We start from the raw sequence: 17595 nt of genomic DNA on the forward strand, positions 1-17595 counted from the left end.
ACCCTGCACTGCATACTAGCCTTTAGTTCATTTAGCCTAACACACTATTTGTTCTTTCAATTCTATATTTATTATATTTTTCTTTCAAACATCACATTGCTGCCAATGTTGGTCTGTTTATTCTACAGAAAGAACAACCAAGGGCTTCATAATGATGCTGTATGTGATGCTGATTTGGTACAGATGTATAGTATCAATTCTTAGTCAGGTCAGGTCGAAAATATTTGTGTTTTCATTATCAATTTTAGTTTTTATACTAATAATTGTAACTGACCTGTACATGTTGTATGCTATAGTGCAATAATCAACCCAAAAAATCAATGCTTTTTATCATGGCCCCAGGTAACTTTTTAGGATTGTGAGCTTAAATGGACATTTGTACATACAATGTATCATTGAAAAGCTCCAAATTATCTCCCTTTGGTGCTTAAATATCATTGTTTGGCATTCAAATTGAAATATCTTTTTAACATGTTTAACTTATCGGTGACCTATATTTAAAAAAAAACCATCCCAATTTAGTTGTACTTGAACTAAACTATTGTAAAATTGAAGTGATTTCTGTAATTTAGTTTGTTTTTATTCCGATATTACCTCTTTTTCTTCTACTAGATCGACAGAAAAAAAGTACCTTAACAAAGTTGTATGCTTCATTTAGAGGCAGATTGTGAGCTTAAATGGACGGTGACCCAATTTTTTTATTTCATTTTTCTATTGAGTATATGATAAAGTTTATTTATAGAAAAATATAGCGACATCCAATATTTTTTTTTTATTATTTATACCCATGAGCCCCCTTACAGTCAGATGTAATTCTTGAACATGTTAATATTATTTACTTGCAGAAGTAAAACAAATTATACACATATATTTATAAGTAAATAAATAATGTTTGAATAATCTCCCCTAATTTTTTCAAAAATTTACTTGTATAGGTAAATTTTTCTTACAATCCCACAAAAATCTTCATGTTTTGAGATGTAAAATCATGCCTTTAATGTTTTTTCTGAGGTTTGCTTATTTTTTTTTTATTAAACTTCAATGTTTCATCTCATTAATTCTACAAAGAAACTGATTGAGCAAAGATCTTGTATATTTATTAAGGCATACATATTACAGTATTTAAATTTAAATTGGCAATTGACACGTGATATTAGAACATTTATATTGAACTAAAAGTTAAAGGTGACTTATTGGTCCATTGGGCCGGGTGTATTATACATGTAATTATATTTTGTACAAATTTATATATTTATGCTGATTTACACATGTCACTATAATAAACAATTTACTTACTTACATACAATGCAGTTTTTATCCTAAGGTGATTTTTTTATGAAAATTTTCATACAAGCTGTTTTTGACTTGGTTAAATAAAAGATATACCCATGTGCTAAATCTCGAGATGAATAATTTCTAAAATTTAAACAATGCCTTAAAACTTCTGTTTTTATCCTCCTAAGAAAATAGACAGACATAGTTTACTTTTTTAATTTTCAAAAGATAAACCATGTGAACACATGAAGAATTTAAAAAAAAAACATTTGGAAATTGGAATATCATCTTTACAAAAGAATGTTCTTAATTAGTGAAAAAGAATCTGAAAATAGTTTCAAGAATTTATTAAAATACAGCTTTTTTTATTGCATACTTATCTAATTTAAAAATAAATCATCAGTGATTTTTTTTCATAGAAATTAGAACAAATAATCTTTAAAAACTTTAATACAGTATCAAGTCTATTGTCATATTAAAAAAGAGAGTTCCATGTATTTGTTTTCAATCTAATGTTACATATCCCTTGGAATGCATCTTTTTCATGATATATGTTACATTTATAGCGAACCAAATGAAAGTTTTCCACAGAGTCGTCTGCTCTTGACCAAGGTATTTAAACTTTTGCAAGTTTACCTGTCCCATTAAATCAATACAACAGGTATTGTTCTCTGTGTAGTTTATTCACTTGCCTTGGACATTTAAATTTCTTCTAGGAGAAATCTATCACTCATTGATTAATTTGCCAGACCAAAAAAATATCTTCTTTGTTGATTGAAATACATGTATAAACTCACATAACCTGCATGCGATACAGTATCTATTCAATATCAATAATATATTTTCAATCTGTTTGATATAAGCACTGATTTAATTATAAAAAGTTTATTTTTGATTTTTTTTAACTACTTCATGCATTTATTGATTGAGTAAATACAAAATCACATGCAGTTTTATAATTACTTATTTGTACATGTATTTCCATCCCTGACAGTTCAATTTTTTGTACAGGTAAATTAATCAGTGAGTGATAGATTTCTCTTGCATGAAATTTAAAGGTCCTGTTGAATAAACTATACAGAGAACAATACCTGTTGTATTTGTTAGATGGGACAATAGAACTTACAAAAGTTGAAATGGACAGGTAACTTGCAGGTGAATCTGTGAAAAACTATGATAGGATTCGCTATAACATGGTGAAAATAACATAAACATTTTAACACAATCGTTTCCTCCCCTGTAACTGTATTGTATGCCCTTTAGAAAGAGTATCATTAATTTTAATTCTGGTATAATGAATGCCACTGTCACTCTGAAGTAATCAAACAAAGGTCATACTATTGCTTGTATTTGATCATGTTATAAACTATTCAATGTAAATGTGTTTGTTCAGACATGTCTGATAAATATTTCTATTGTATTTAAATTATTCAAGTTTAATAATTGATCAGTTTCATTAAAATTTAATTCAATATATTTAGGATATTTCTCTACATTTGATATTTAATATTATTTTCTAGAATAGATCAGGAAATGAATTCAATTGGTTTATTATAGCTGATTTGACAATTGATGTTTCTATTACTCTATAAATGAATGTACACTTATGAATATGTCATGTAGCAAAATTGACTAAAAAAACATGCTTATGTTACTGCAATAATGAGAAAATTCCTTTACAGGAACAGCTAGCATTACTCCCGTAAGTCAGCAAAAAGGAAGTCAATCATTAAATACCAACATAGATAGTCCTCTTACAGTTTACAAATCAATAGTGGACTCTGGACAACTGAGGTATGATGAATATCAGCTAAGTATAGTGGAGAGATTAGACCAGCTCCATGGGACTCTGGAAAATTACACACCGCCATCAGAAGGCTTGTTTAGTAAGGTAATTAATTCATTATAGTAAAATTGATGTATTGTCAAAGAGTAAAGGGTAGTGATCATGTTTCCGTCTGGGATATTTCTGTTGTTCTTTCCCCTTTTTCCTGGAACAATGATATATTAGTAATTTATATAAGATGATAAAGGACCTTCCATACTGTATTCCTGTTTTTGTTGAGCCTTCGACTTAAGACTTTAGTTGAAAAAGCGAGACTAAGCGATCCTACATTCCGTTGGCGGCGGCAGCGTCCACAAATATTCACTCTGTGGTTAAAGTTTTTGAAAATTTAATAACTTTCTTAAACTATACTGGATTTCTACCAAATATGGACAGAAGCTTGTTTATGGTCATAAGATAGTATTCTAAAGTAAATTTTGTAAAAATAAAATTCTATTTTTTCTGTATTTTATTTATAAATGGACTTCTGTTTTTCTGCGGGGCAACATTACGGGCGTATTGCATTTCCGCTAATTTTTCAAAGTCACAATACTACGTTTCCGCAAATTTAAAGTATACGTTTCCGCAATTTGTATTTATTACTTTTCCGCAAATTTACCTGGTAAATTATAAAGATTTGAATTTACATAATATGATATTTTTTTATTTTTTTTTTAATAAAGAAAATGTTCTGATCTCAGTATAGCTAAAATTTACTAGATATAACTAGTTGACTCGAGTAAGAGTGAGCTAAACTTCATTGAGAGAACTTTGGTTTGGCTTACTTGCCAACTTAAACATGATTGAAGAAGGTTTTGTTGAATTAGTTGCCGATGCTCCATCTGACGATAAATACATGAGGTCTGCCGACAATATGCTGGAATTTTATATAGATGGCAATTGAGACTTCCACTAACCATTTGGGCATCACCTCCTGACCCAGAGGAAAAGAGAACAACGAATGGTGTCGAGTCTTTTCGTGCCTACCTGAACGAGCAGTTTTACGCTAGCCATCCTACCATATTTGTCGTTGTCGATGTGTTATTGAAACTGAAGACAACATCTTACATAAAGACGAGAACTCTACTTGTAAAAGCACCCTTTAGGAAATATGAAAAGGAGAAGATGGACTTCCTTCCTGAACAAAATACAAAACTTGTAAACGGTGAATGTGCTACCTATATGGACTTTGTACGACGTATATATTTTTGAACATACGTTAATGATGTATTTTACTTACAAGTTATGATGACCTTTAACTTAATACATATTCACTTTTTTCTTATAACTTTGCTTTCGAACAATAGGTATTCCTGAATTATTTGCGGAAAAGTAATAATTTATTTTTTCCGGAATAGTGACTTTTTTTCCGGAAAGGTAAGATATTTATTTGCGGAAACGTAAACTTTTTTTTCCGGAAACGTCATCTTTTTTTCGCGGAAAAGTAATGCCAATTTGCGGAAACTTAAAACGCCGAACATTACATTCACTCTGTGGTTAAAATTTTTAAATTTGAATATCTTTCTTAAACTATACTGGATTTCTACCAAACTGGGACAGAAGCTTGTTTATGATCATAAGATAGTATCCAGAAGTAAATTTTGCAAAAAAATAAATCCATTTTTTCCATATTGTACTTTTAAATGGACTTAGGTTTTCTGCCAGGAAACAACACATTCACTCTGTGGTTAAATTTTTTAAAAGTCTAATTACTTTCTTATACTATTTTAAATTTGTACCAAACTTGGACAGAAGCTTGTTTATGATCAAAAGCTAGTATCTAGAAGGGAAATTTTGATAATATTTGGTACCTGTGTATCTGTATTTTACTTATAAATGGACTTAGTTTTTCTTCCAGTTAACATTACATACAGTCTGCAGTTAAAGTTTTTAAAACATTTATTTTCGATTCATAAACTATCCTGAAATTTTTACCAAACTTGGACAGAAGCTTCTTACAATCAAAAGATAGTATCAAGAGGAATATTTGTATTGATTGTTTTCCTCATTTTTGTTGAGCCAAGGAGTTACAGCAAAAGTAGGCAAGACACTGGGTTTCTGGGAACCCTTACAATTTATTTTTTTATAAAACGCTGTTGATTCAGGGTACTTATAAAGTGAGAAACGGAATCGAAACGAAATATAACGAAACGAAACGAAATACAACGAAACGCAACGAAATACAACGAAACGAAACGAAATGGAAAATGAAGAAACGAAATACAAAGAAATAAACGTAATAGGCCTAAATAAAATATATCTTTTACATTGTTATAGGAGGTTAGGATTTTGATTTTAAACAGAAAATGTTGTATGAGTGCGAATGAGACAACTCTTATCCAAGCCACAGTGTAGTTTAACTTAGCAATTATAGGTTAGAGTACGGCCTTTCAATACGAACTCATGAACAATCACCGAACAAGATATAAAGGGTCAAAAATGATCAATGTAAAACTATTTAAACAGGAAACCAACGCTATAATTAAGATGTGGTTTGAGTGCCAATGAGACAACTCTCCATCCAAGTCGCAATGCATTTTAAGTTAACAGTTCAATGAGCATCGACTTGAACACAGAGTCTTTGCTAACACTAAACAGCAAGCTACATATAAAGTCCCCAAAATTGCCATTGAATACAAACTTTAAACAAGTAAATCAAAATATAGAAAACGAGAAACCCCTATGAACCACACCAACCACTGAACAACAGGTTACTGACAGTAGTATTGAATATGCATCTGGTTTAAACAGTTTAACAGGCTCGCCAACCTTCAACCTAACCTTAGACAGAAGTTAAACATTATAAAATAAAAAGACGCTATAAAATATTAACTCTATGAAAAAGACACGATTTAAACAATATCAACACTTCAGAATATGTATGATCCGCGACACAATACAATATATACAAAACGAGAAACAGAAAACACATATGAACTACAACAACCACATGAACAACAGACTCCTAAATAATCCAGGACAGGTGCATGCATACAAAATATACACAATTAAGTATCTTGTAAAATCTGCATGCACGTCAGTGTTAAGTTTTTCGTGGTCAAATCCATATCGCCTATATTTTAAGCATCAGGTGCACTATATTTGCTGTATTCAAATAACAGGTATCATCTGACTTGGACCCCATTTCTATAGTTCATTATAAGGGGTGTACTTTATCAATAATTTAGTTTATATGATGCTAATAAGATGAAAATTGCCGTTTAAAAAATGTCATCTGACCTTGACCTGATTTTCATTGTTCATTGGTCAAAGTCCAATTTTTGTCATGTCACTGAGTTTGTTTCAGAGATACTTTAAGCAATTGTTCTACTAGATTACAGGGAAAGGAATGATTTTGTACATACAAAAAAGATGTGATGAGATTGCCAATAAGACAACAAGAGACCCAATGACACAGTTATTAACAAATATAGGTCACCGTACGGCCTTCAACAATGAACAAAGACCATACCGCATAGTCAGCTATAAAAGGCTGAAATAATAAATGTAAAACAATTCAAACAAATCCACCCGCCCTTTAGAGTAGGCTAGTCTGATGAACAGAACGTTGTCTATATGTCGCACTAAACTACTTTCAAAAGTAACTACACTCAAAAGTAATGATTTCATGGTTCAGTTTGAAAGCAACTTAACCAAAGATATTGGTTTAATCTACACACAAGTCCGAATTGCTGTCAGTAAGATGTTTCAATATTGAGATAATCAGCTTGCAACACGATGTAGATATTTGTTAATCACTTAAAACATGGTGGACTCTTTCTGACCATCTAGGTATGTTGATTTTCTTTCTCATCGACGTCAGCAGCCGATCCAGTCATTTTCAAAAGATTGAAAGGGTCTCCAACCCAGGAGAAAAACATTCCAAATTTAAATCTCCATTCAAATTCATGTTTGGTAAAAAAGGGAGTAACACAGAACGTTCACCTCAGATCTCTTTTTCAGTTCAATTTAGGTTTCGTTATGGCTACTCGTCAGCCGTTAGCATTTCACATTTGAATGTCTTGTCAAATACAACTTCGCCAATTCAAACTTAGGGAGATACCATTTGATTTTTATGGGCTAGGATGAATTTTTTTGTCCTGCATTTTATTTAGTTGTAATCTCTGTCCTACCTTTTTATTTTTCACTATATTTGGTCCTGCCTTTTTTATATAAATTTATCCCGTTTTTTTGCCCAGTTGCTCATCCTGCCTTCTTTTTTACTAAACAATCCTTTCTTGCCTTTTTTACACTCAAATCCCTGTCCTGCAGGTTTTTTTTTTATTTCATCATAGCCCTCTCCCCCCCCCCCCCCCCCCCCAAAAAAAAAATCAAATGGTAGCCCCCTTAACTTGGACTCGGAACCTCGGAACTTGGAATAAAAAAAACACCAATTAATTACACCACCTTTTTAAAATCAAAATCCTAACCTCCTATAACAATGTTAAAGATATATTATATATAGGCCTATTTCGTTTATTTTGTTTCTTCATTTTCCATTTCGTTTCGTTTCGTTTCTTCATTTTTTCATTTCGTTTCGTTTCGTTTTATTTCGTTTCGTTTCGTTGTATTTCGTTTCGTTTCGTTATATTTCGTTTCGTTTCGTTTCGATTCCGTTTCTCACTTTATAAGTACCCGTTGATTCAGAAGTAAATGCCAAAAATGTGACTGGGTGAGTATCGCAATAAAAAAAAATTATATCACGATACAGATTGATAAGAGTACATAAATTATACATACATTTTGTGAATCATTTTCTTCAACTGCAATAATTAATCACTCATGTTTGTCCTTTCTCTAAAATCTGCAATAACAAATGCACCAATAATTTCTGAATTTACAGGATCATGAAGCTTCAGGAAATAATATGTGTAATCCTTAAGTTAAATGCCTCAAGCTCAATGTACACTGTTAGTTCAGAAATTATTGCGAAGATTTTATGATTGCAAAAAATCACAATAATATAAACTTGCATTGTGAATTTTTCTTTATGAATTAAACATGATTTTTGTCAATATTGTAAAAATTTAAATCACATTTTAGTCTATAAAGACAAAATTGCAATAATAAATGCACAGAATAATTTCAGAATTTTACAGTACCACCTGCTGAGCACAAAACACAGTCTCACATCGTTTCTGTCTAAATTTAGCAGAAACATGTAGAAGTTTCTCTAAAGAAAAAAAAAAATTTTTTTGCAAATGGCAACATGTTTTTTATTGGAACAAAATATGTGGCTTTTAATATAAAGGTTGTATGGTCCAAGTGATTTGAATTTGTTTACTTTCACAGAATATGTTAGATTAAAATTCATTGTACGAATTAGCCTGTTGACGAATATGTTAGATTAATCTATTGTACGAATTAGCCTGTTGACGAATATGTTAGATTAATTTATTGTACGAATTAGCCTGTTGACGAATATGATAGATTAATTTATTGTACGAATTAGCCTGTTGACGAATATGTTAGATTAATTTATTGTACGAATTAGCCTGTTGACGAATATGTTAGATTAATTTATTGTACGAATTAGCCTGTTGACAGATATGTTAGATTAATTTATTGTACGATAAAGCCTGTTGACGAATATGTTAGATTAATTTATTGTACGAATAAGCCTGTTGACAGATATGTTAGATTAATTTATTGTACAAATTAGCCTGTTGACGAATATGTTAGATTAATTTATTGTACAAATTAGCCTGTTGACGAATATGTTAAATTAATTTATTGTACGAATTAGCCTGTTGACGAATATGATAGATTAATTTATTGTACGAATTAGCCTGTTGACGAATATGTTAGATTAATTTATTGTACGAATAAGCCTGTTGACAGATATGTTAGATTAATTTATTGTACAAATTAGCCTGTTGACGAATATGATAGATTAATTTATTGTACGAATTAGCCTGTTGACGAATATGTTAGATTAATTTATTGTACGAATAAGCCTGTTGACAGATATGTTAGATTAATTTATTGTACAAATTAGCCTGTTGACGAATATGATAGATTAATTTATTGTACAAATTAGCCTGTTGACGAATATGTTAGATTAATTTATTGTACAAATTAGCCTGTTGACGAATATGTTAGATTAATTTATTGTACGAATTAGCCTGTTGACGAATATGTTAGATTAATTTATTGTACGAATTAGCCTGTTGACGAATATGTTAGATTAATTTATTGTACGAATTAGCCTGTTGACGAATATGTTAGATTAATTTATTGTACGAATAAGCCTGTTGACGAATATGTTAGATTTGTTTATTGTACGAATAAGCCTGTTGACAGATATGTTAGATTAATTTATTGTACGAATTAGCCTGTTGACGAATATGTTAGATTTGTTTATTGTACGAATAAGCCTGTTGACAGATATGTTAGATTAATTTATTGTACGAATAAGCCTGTTGACGAATATGTTAGATTTGTTTATTGTACGAATAAGCCTGTTGACGAATATGTTAGATTTGTTTATTGTACGAATAAGCCTGTTGACGAATATGTTAGATTTGTTTATTGTACGAATTAACCTGTTGACTTAAATACTTTGATCCAACTTCAATATTTTTCAATTTTCTGTTTTGACAGTTAGGCATAATTAAAAAACAGGAGCTGAAAGGACCTAAAGGACTTTATTTATACGGACATGTTGGTAAGTTTTTGAAGTTATATTCAAAGGTATCAGTATCAGCCTCAGACTTGGAATTAAATCTCTTCACTTAACAACTTAAATTTGAATGTGTTTCTTTTTTTTAACATGTTTTTTTTTAAACAGTCCTTACTTTTTCAAATAAGCTCTAAATCTTTGAAACATAAGTCTCTACACTTAATATATATACTGGTTTAAATCATCATTCAGGGCTATATCATCCATGTTCCATATTTTTCAGTCCTTATATATTTAAAAATTATTTCTTGAAGCTTGCAATATTTTTTTTTCATCTAAGGTCCTTTTTAACTTGTAGTTATACATCAGTAGTGGATTTAAAAAACATTTGTAGCCTCATGACCTAAACGACCACTATCTTTCAAACATAAGGCTTTTGTTGACATGGTTTAGCCAAACTACAGTATTAATAAGTTAAATCAATTCATATATAGGATTCACTGAAAAATAAGAAGATTCCAAGGAGCAATAAAATAAAGTTTTAGACAACACATAGTTCACAAGATAAGAGACACAAAGACAAACAAAAGTCCACAAAACATGAACTGAATATGAAGCAATGGAACCTAACTTGGTATTGTGTGTTTAAGGGTAAGCAGTTCATGCAACACCTGTTTAAACAATGCACTTTGATTTCCTTTTGTGTATGCATTCATTCTTGAAGTTACAAGTCACAATTCTTAAAGCTTCTAGTACAGCCAATTTGAAGATATTGTTAATTCAGGCACTAAATGTGAATAGAAGGAAGATTGGACTATACATCAATGAGACAGCAATGCAACAATACAATATCTAAAAGTCAAGTATGCATTTAAAACATCTTGTAAACTTTTGTGAAGATATTACACATGTTATAAGATGGAATTGAATTTTGTTTTATAACAGGTTGTGGAAAAACTATGTTGATGGATATGTTCCATGAACATTGTAAAGTGAAGAAGAAAAGAAGAGTTCATTTTCATAAGTTCATGTTAGATGTACATAAACGTAAGTTATGTTCTTTGTGCACTCACTTTAATTTTACACTGTCTAATCATAATGATATTTGAACAAATGTGAATGTCCACCATTATAACTTTGAAAAAAATATTTTAAGACAGCAACAAAGGTTCTATTTTAAAATGAATTTTATGACTTGTCAAATGAGTGTAGGAAGGAAATGATCTTAAACACTTTAGTCACAAGAAGACTTTGTATGTCTTAGGCTTTTGTTTCATGGAGCTTCTGTAAATGAAGTTGCACAAATATACATTTGACATATCTATTCTTTCTAAAGTGCACACTGGCTTTCAGGCATACATGCAATAAAGCAAACTATACCTCGTCAATATAATGTAAAGACGACACAGTCATTTGATCCAATAACACCAGTTGCCAAGGAAATTAGTGAAGAAGCTTGGTTGTTGTGTTTTGATGAATTTCAGGTAGCTAACAAATATACTATAGCTCTTTAGTTTACATTTAAAGAAAAGTATAATCAAATTTACATAAATGTTTTTTGGCTTGGACCTATAAATGGAAAGCTCAGTTGATGTAAATACACAACATAGTGTACCTTTAAAATAAACTTTAAAAGGAGATAAGTGAAACATATATATGCTGATTAGACACAACAAAACGACAATATTACCATCATGACATTTTTAGGTCAACATAAAGTCTTAAAACTACAGCAAGATATTGATTATACCATATATATTTATATGTATTAATGCATGTCATCTTGAATGCCGATAAGTTTTATAAGTTTTATAAGTTTTAGCAAAAATGTTCCATCAAAAGGAAATTTCAAAAGGAAAAGGACAAAAACATAAACAACCTGACTTTGAAATGCATAATACATAAAAAGAAGACACCAAAAATACTTGATAGTACAATTTAACCACATCAACTATGTATATACCAGCACTCTACTCCTCTGAAAAACAGACTTTCAAACAAAGAATAAACAATAATGGACATTACAGTATGACCAAATAGCCTATCTTGGTACAGGCATTTATTCTTTTTAAGGAAGTACTTTAATTGAATTTGAATATTGACAAATTCTGATGTAATTTTTATTTCTCAGGTTACTGACATTGCAGACTCAATTATAATGAAAACTTTATTTACATCTTTATTTAATCATGGTGTTGTTGTGGTGGCTACTTCTAACAGACCTCCAGATGGTAAGATATAATTCAATCATAAATCTTTCAAACCCAAAGGTTCACCACTCTAAGTATCTGTGTAAAGACCAGGAAATGATAGGATTGGTCAGACATATAGATAATATCAACTTCGATTAACAATCAATCAATTTTTACATAAACTGTCAAACATTTCCTTATTTACCGGTATGTATAAGTTATGTTTTCCATAAAATGATTGTTTTCCCAATTTATCATCATTTTGGCCCTTTTGATTAAAAAAACCCTATTATAGTTAAAATGAAACTGCAGTGATAAAAATTATCAGCAGGACAAGATCCACCAATGAGTAACCATGATCAAAATCCTTTTGGTTTTTTTTTTGTAATTTTTGTGGGAACTATAGTCATGATAATAGATAGAAAAGAACTGTACACTGGCAAAAATAATTATAAAAAATAATCATGAATGAAAATTCTTCCAATTTTATGTAGAAAATGCAAGGCAAGGTGTACAGACTCCTTTGACTTGGAAGTTCTAGTTTAAATTTTTGCCTTTATATATTGCTAGGTAAACTCAATCAGGAACAGTAAAACCCATGTGTTATGCATGTTAAATCATTCATGCATATTCCGAACAAACACAACTTATTTAAGAATACTAAAGCCAAGTTCTGCAAAGTGTAAGAGCAATGATTGTAAATGCAAGTGTAAAATGAAGGCTAACATTTTGCATTGCAACAGGACACCTTCAAAACATTCAATTCTACTATTTAAAACTTTTTTTAAAGATTGCAATATAATTTTGCTTTTTAGAATGATTCCTTAAGGTTTATGTACCCTTCTGTAGCCATTTTTGTACGAACTTTTCAAACTTCAATTGTATCAAAACTACAGATATAATGAATAATAGAGATAGGCCATTTTGTACATATTCCAAGGGGAAACTTGATGCAAAGCATTATTGTTTACTGTTCCATTGCATTTAATAGAAAAAGAGGACTTTGTGGCAAATAAATCAAGATTTTTATAGAAAATCCACAGCCTTTATCCTTGTACTCTCATATTTGGCAATTTGATGCCTGATAGATATAGGATTATTGCATGCAGTGCTAGCATTAGTTTCCTTAAAACAAGTTTATAAATGTAGTTATTAGTTAAGACAAGTATAAATATGGCCAAAATCAAGTACACCTTTTAGGGTGCGCTCGACTTTAGTGACTCAGCACGAGGTGTTTTGGAATTTACAGGTTACTTAGAACTTTTTGTAAAAAATAAACACTAGCACATCATAGAAAATCAAGTGAGTAATTTATGTTTCAAATTTTATAACAAAAATCTCTATATTAAAGGCTGTGGATTTTCTATAAAAATCTTGATCTATTTGCCACAAGTAAAAAAACTATCTGAATTAAGTTTTTTATCCTACATTGAACTTTTGATGTCGTCCCTTACTTCATTAATTTCTTTGATCAGTTTTACTAAAAGATTGACTTATTTCACTGGCTTTTGTTTTATATTGTAGACTTATATAAAAATGGCTTACAGAGAGGAAATTTTGTTCCCTTTATTGACACATTGAAAGTAAGTTTACTTGTAAATTGAAAATTTATATATTCTCTTGAGAGAAAGTTGTGTTTTTTAGCATTTGACTGTCTTAACCCCCCAAAAAAAACCTTTTTTCTACTGTTTATACAGAAAATTACTTAATAGTTCATACTTTTCATTTTATTTTACCAAAAGGATGATATCATAACAAATTATTGCCCAGTAACAATGTTTATAAATTAGGGATTGTGCACTTTTTCATATTATAGCATTGATGAATTATCTCCCCTGCGTAAACTTGGTATAGGTACCAGTCATGTTTTACAACTCCAGTTTCCGGTGCATGTCAAAACATGGAGGGAAACAAAATAGTGCATTTTTTCCTGAATTTTTTTCTGAACTCAATTTTTTCTGTTTGATTATAGGTTTATGCTGAATTGAAATATATATATAGACTTTAAAAAAAATCTTGCATTTTTTCGGGATATCAATCCAGGAAAGTGGAAGGATATCATGTTTACTGGAAGTGGTGCGGCCTAGTAAAAATAGCAAACAAAAAGCAGAAAAAAAATGTTTTGACTTCAGGATTGCGTAACTTTTTATTCATTGTAGCAAGACCCCCTTTTTTTCCGATTAAATCACAATTTCTCATTAGTACATACATGATATGAACATGATTTTTTTTTCTATGTAACATTTTTTATTTTTTTATTTTCAAAGATCAGCTGTTTTGCATGTAAGCCTATGGAGCAGTCAATTACAAGACACAACCTATAGTGTTAACTGGAAAATCTCAAAATTATCTCCCCTGAGTATACTGTTGGAAATCTTCCATTCTCCAAGCAAATACAATCAAGAAAAAATATTGTTCAATAAATTTCATTTCTTTTACATATATAGTTTTTTTAATTAATAGTTCAAACCATGCTATGTTTTAGGAACAACAACACAAGTACTACATGTTGTTCTTCTTTTTCTTTCAGAGGAGATGTGATGTTTTGTGTTTAAAGGAGAAGGAAACCAAAAAAAAAAATTTGGATAAATTAATAGAAAATTATTATATAAATATATTTTTAACAACGTTTGTATTAAAAAAGTGTACCGTTATGAAATAAATCAATATTTTACAATTATCAATTTTGAAATTCCCGCCTCCATGTAGGCAGCCATTATTGTTTTAGCCCTGACGTCACTCCTACGGTTCCGGTTTACCTGTTCCAGCATCTGAAACTTTGCAAAACTAATTCTATTTACACACGTACCGCGATGGAAAACGGAAATATCCAAAATCAGATGGGTCTTGTTGCTTACAACTTCGAACCTGAGCTCACTGTTCAAGAACTTGAAGATCGAAATAGAGCTGCATTAGCATCTTCTGAAGCTGTAGTTCAGACATTGGATGAATGGTGCGAGTGTGGGAACTGTCAGGAAATGCCGTCCCTTGAAGAAAATGTTTGTTGTAGGGTATCAGATTTGGTGCTACCGAACTTGGAAGACCACAACTGCATTACCATGCACCATAGTTATGACACCTTAATTTTAAATTCCGATGTATTAGCACTGGCTTACATTCAGATGATGATGTACAAGGGACAGCAAGGCCGAGCGCCGGAAGAATTGAGCAACAGGTGAATTTTTGGACATTTTAAAAGTTTTATTAACCAGAATTAAATAAAAAGGTTTCCTTTCAAACTAACTTATATCTGGTTGTCTGCACAAATAATAGACACAGAGACAATTTATTTAAAAAAATATTGGGGGGGGGGGGGGGGTAGGGTGAGGTGGTCCTTCAAAAATTTTAATATTGTCATTTCCCATTAAGTACACGTCGATTAATAATGAGTTTGAACACTGCCTACTATAAATTGAAATTGTTCTCTCACTATGAGACAAAAAAAAAAGTGAATTACAAAAAAATCTATTTTTTTTTTCTTTTTTTTTTCAAAGTTTTCACCAACAAATGCAAACTTTAACAGGAACCATGAGTCAGAGTGGGTCAACTGAACTTGGAACTGTATACACCGAATGTGACTATTATTAATGTCAGCATAACTTTCATTCTATTGAAAAGAAAATATAATATTTGCTCCGATTTTTCGAGTGTCTTTAAGTGGAATGATACTATATAAAAAAGATGCTGTATGACTGCCATGAGACAACTCTCCACAAGAGACCAAAATGACACAGAAATTAATAAAATGTATTTTTGAATGTCATAACCACAATCCCTTTCTATTCTTCTTTGAATATGACTTCCTGAAATCAACAAATTTGTACTAATATATAAGACATATATCAAGCACCACCTCTTGAGCAGAATCAGCCTGCCTTTCCCCGAGTTAAGTGGTTTCTGGTTGCAGTCTTGTTTTCAATGTTTTATTTTGAGGACTGCTGTTTGCCTAGTCGTCAAATGCTCAATGTTGGGAGACTTTTTCATAATTAATGCCCAATGTCTTTTGGACAGATAGAATGACAGATGGAGTAAAGTGGTTACTATATATATCTTTTCTCATCTTTGGTGACCATGTGAAATAAATTAAACTACATGCATTATTGTCAGTTCTGTTGAAATTTGGATAAATCCATTTTTTCCAAAATCTATCATATATTTGATGCTTTCATTTTCATTTGTATATTTTATTACAGACAATCCCGTCTTGTTGCTTACAGACAATTCATTTGTTGGATGCTTAAAGGAGAAAAACTTGGAAAAGGAAGAAGGGTGGTAATTCCTTCTTGTGTTGTCAAAGACATTAGAGATTCCTTCCCAGAGAACAACAATGATTATACAGGATTTCAAGCTGCTATAGATGTGAGAGAACTGTTTTGTTGAAATGTTTTAAAATCATAATGACAAAGGATTTGCAAAGAAACACAAAAATTATACATGAATGTGATAGTTTTGTATGAAGCTAATAATATATTGTTAATTATATAAACTTGTATAAACTGTTGCCTTTGAATAATTATTAAAAACTACTGCATTTATATATGCACCTGTCCGGAGCCTGTTGTTTAGTGGTAGTCTTTTGTTGGTGTAGTTCATATGTGTTTTTTTACTTTTAGTGGTCTAAAACCAATGTCTCTATTCATACAAGAGTGCACACGCTGAAATGTCTCGCCTTCTTTACTTATCATTGATATTATGTTGAGTCCTAAATATAAAGCTTTATTACTCTGAGCAATGACAATGAGGTCAAGGTCAAATAAAACCTGCATGACTGACATATAGATCATAAAATATTTCCATACACCAAATATAGTTGACCTATTGCATATAGTATTAGAAAAAAAGACCAAAAACTCAAAAACTTAACTTTGACCCCTGAACCATAAAAATGAGGTCAAGGTCAGATGACACCTGTCAGCTAGACATGTACACCTTACAATCATTCCATTCACCAAATATAGTAGACCTATTGCATATAGTACAAATGTAGTATAAGAAAAACCGACCAAAACACAAAAACTTAACTATAACCACTGAACCATGAAAATGAGGTCAAGGTCAGATGACACCTGCCAGTTGGACATGTACACCTCACAGTCCTTCCATACACCGAATATACTAGACCTACTGCTTACAGTATCTGAAATATGGACTTGACCACCAAAACTTAACCTTGTTCACTGATCCATGAAATGAGGTCGAGGTCCAGTGAAAACTGTCTGACAGGCATGAGGACCTTGCAAGGTACGCACATACCAAATATAGTTATCCTATTACTTATAATAAGAGAGAATTTAACATTACAAAAAATCTTAACTTTTTTTTCAAGTAGTCACTGAACCATGAAAATGAGGTCAAGGACATTGGACATGTGACTGACAGAAAGTTCGTAACATGAGGCATCTATATACAAAGTATGAAGTCTTCCGCCTTCTAAAATATAAAGCTTTTAAGAAGTTAGCTAATGCCGCCGCCGGATCACTATGTACACCAAACAATCATCATAATCATTACATAAACAAAATGTAGTTATCCTTTAAGCTGTGTAGAGATTGAAGAAAACAACTGAATATACTAATGATATAATTCACCAAAAAACATACATACAATCAAACTCCCCCCCCCCCCCCCCTTTCACCTAACAACCAAACTATATGCAAGATATGATTTGCAGCAGGCCAAGT

General features: G+C 31.0%; 2 protein-coding genes across 3 annotated transcripts in view; both read left to right on the plus strand.

The window, feature by feature from the left end:
- Positions 1-17595, plus strand: part of LOC134686922 (AFG1-like ATPase) — a 34240-nt gene that overhangs the window by 586 nt on the left and 16059 nt on the right. Inside the window, exons 2-8 of one of the 2 annotated variants that reach the window (XM_063546770.1) lie at positions 2958-3166; positions 9704-9767; positions 10668-10769; positions 11076-11206; positions 11854-11953; positions 13439-13497; positions 14445-14464. In XM_063546770.1, coding sequence (XP_063402840.1) covers positions 2958-3166; positions 9704-9767; positions 10668-10769; positions 11076-11206; positions 11854-11953; positions 13439-13497; positions 14445-14464 — 685 coding nt within the window. Of the gene's footprint in view, positions 1-2957; positions 3167-9703; positions 9768-10216; positions 10374-10667; positions 10770-11075; positions 11207-11853; positions 11954-13438; positions 13498-14444; positions 14465-17595 lie in introns of those variants that run through there. The other variant, XM_063546771.1, reaches the window with a different exon arrangement.
- On the plus strand, positions 14503-16414 carry LOC134686923 (P2X purinoceptor 7-like). The gene is made up of 2 exons (XM_063546772.1): positions 14503-15089; positions 16108-16414. The coding sequence occupies exons 1-2, from the start codon at positions 14728-14730 to the stop codon at positions 16292-16294; spliced, it is 549 nt and encodes a 182-aa protein (XP_063402842.1). The 5' UTR covers positions 14503-14727; the 3' UTR covers positions 16295-16414.

Source organism: Mytilus trossulus, chromosome 10, assembly GCF_036588685.1.
Source record: "Mytilus trossulus isolate FHL-02 chromosome 10, PNRI_Mtr1.1.1.hap1, whole genome shotgun sequence".
In the NCBI taxonomy this organism is placed as follows: domain Eukaryota; kingdom Metazoa; phylum Mollusca; class Bivalvia; order Mytilida; family Mytilidae; genus Mytilus; species Mytilus trossulus.

Bases quoted from the DNA above. Each gene is read 5' to 3' on its own strand.
- LOC134686923 (XM_063546772.1), top strand. From the start codon at position 14,728: ATGGAAAACGGAAATATCCAAAATCAGATGGGTCTTGTTGCTTACAAC. The intron at 15,090-16,107 runs GTGAATTTTTGG...ATTTTATTACAG, and splicing joins CCGGAAGAATTGAGCAACAG to ACAATCCCGTCTTGTTGCTT.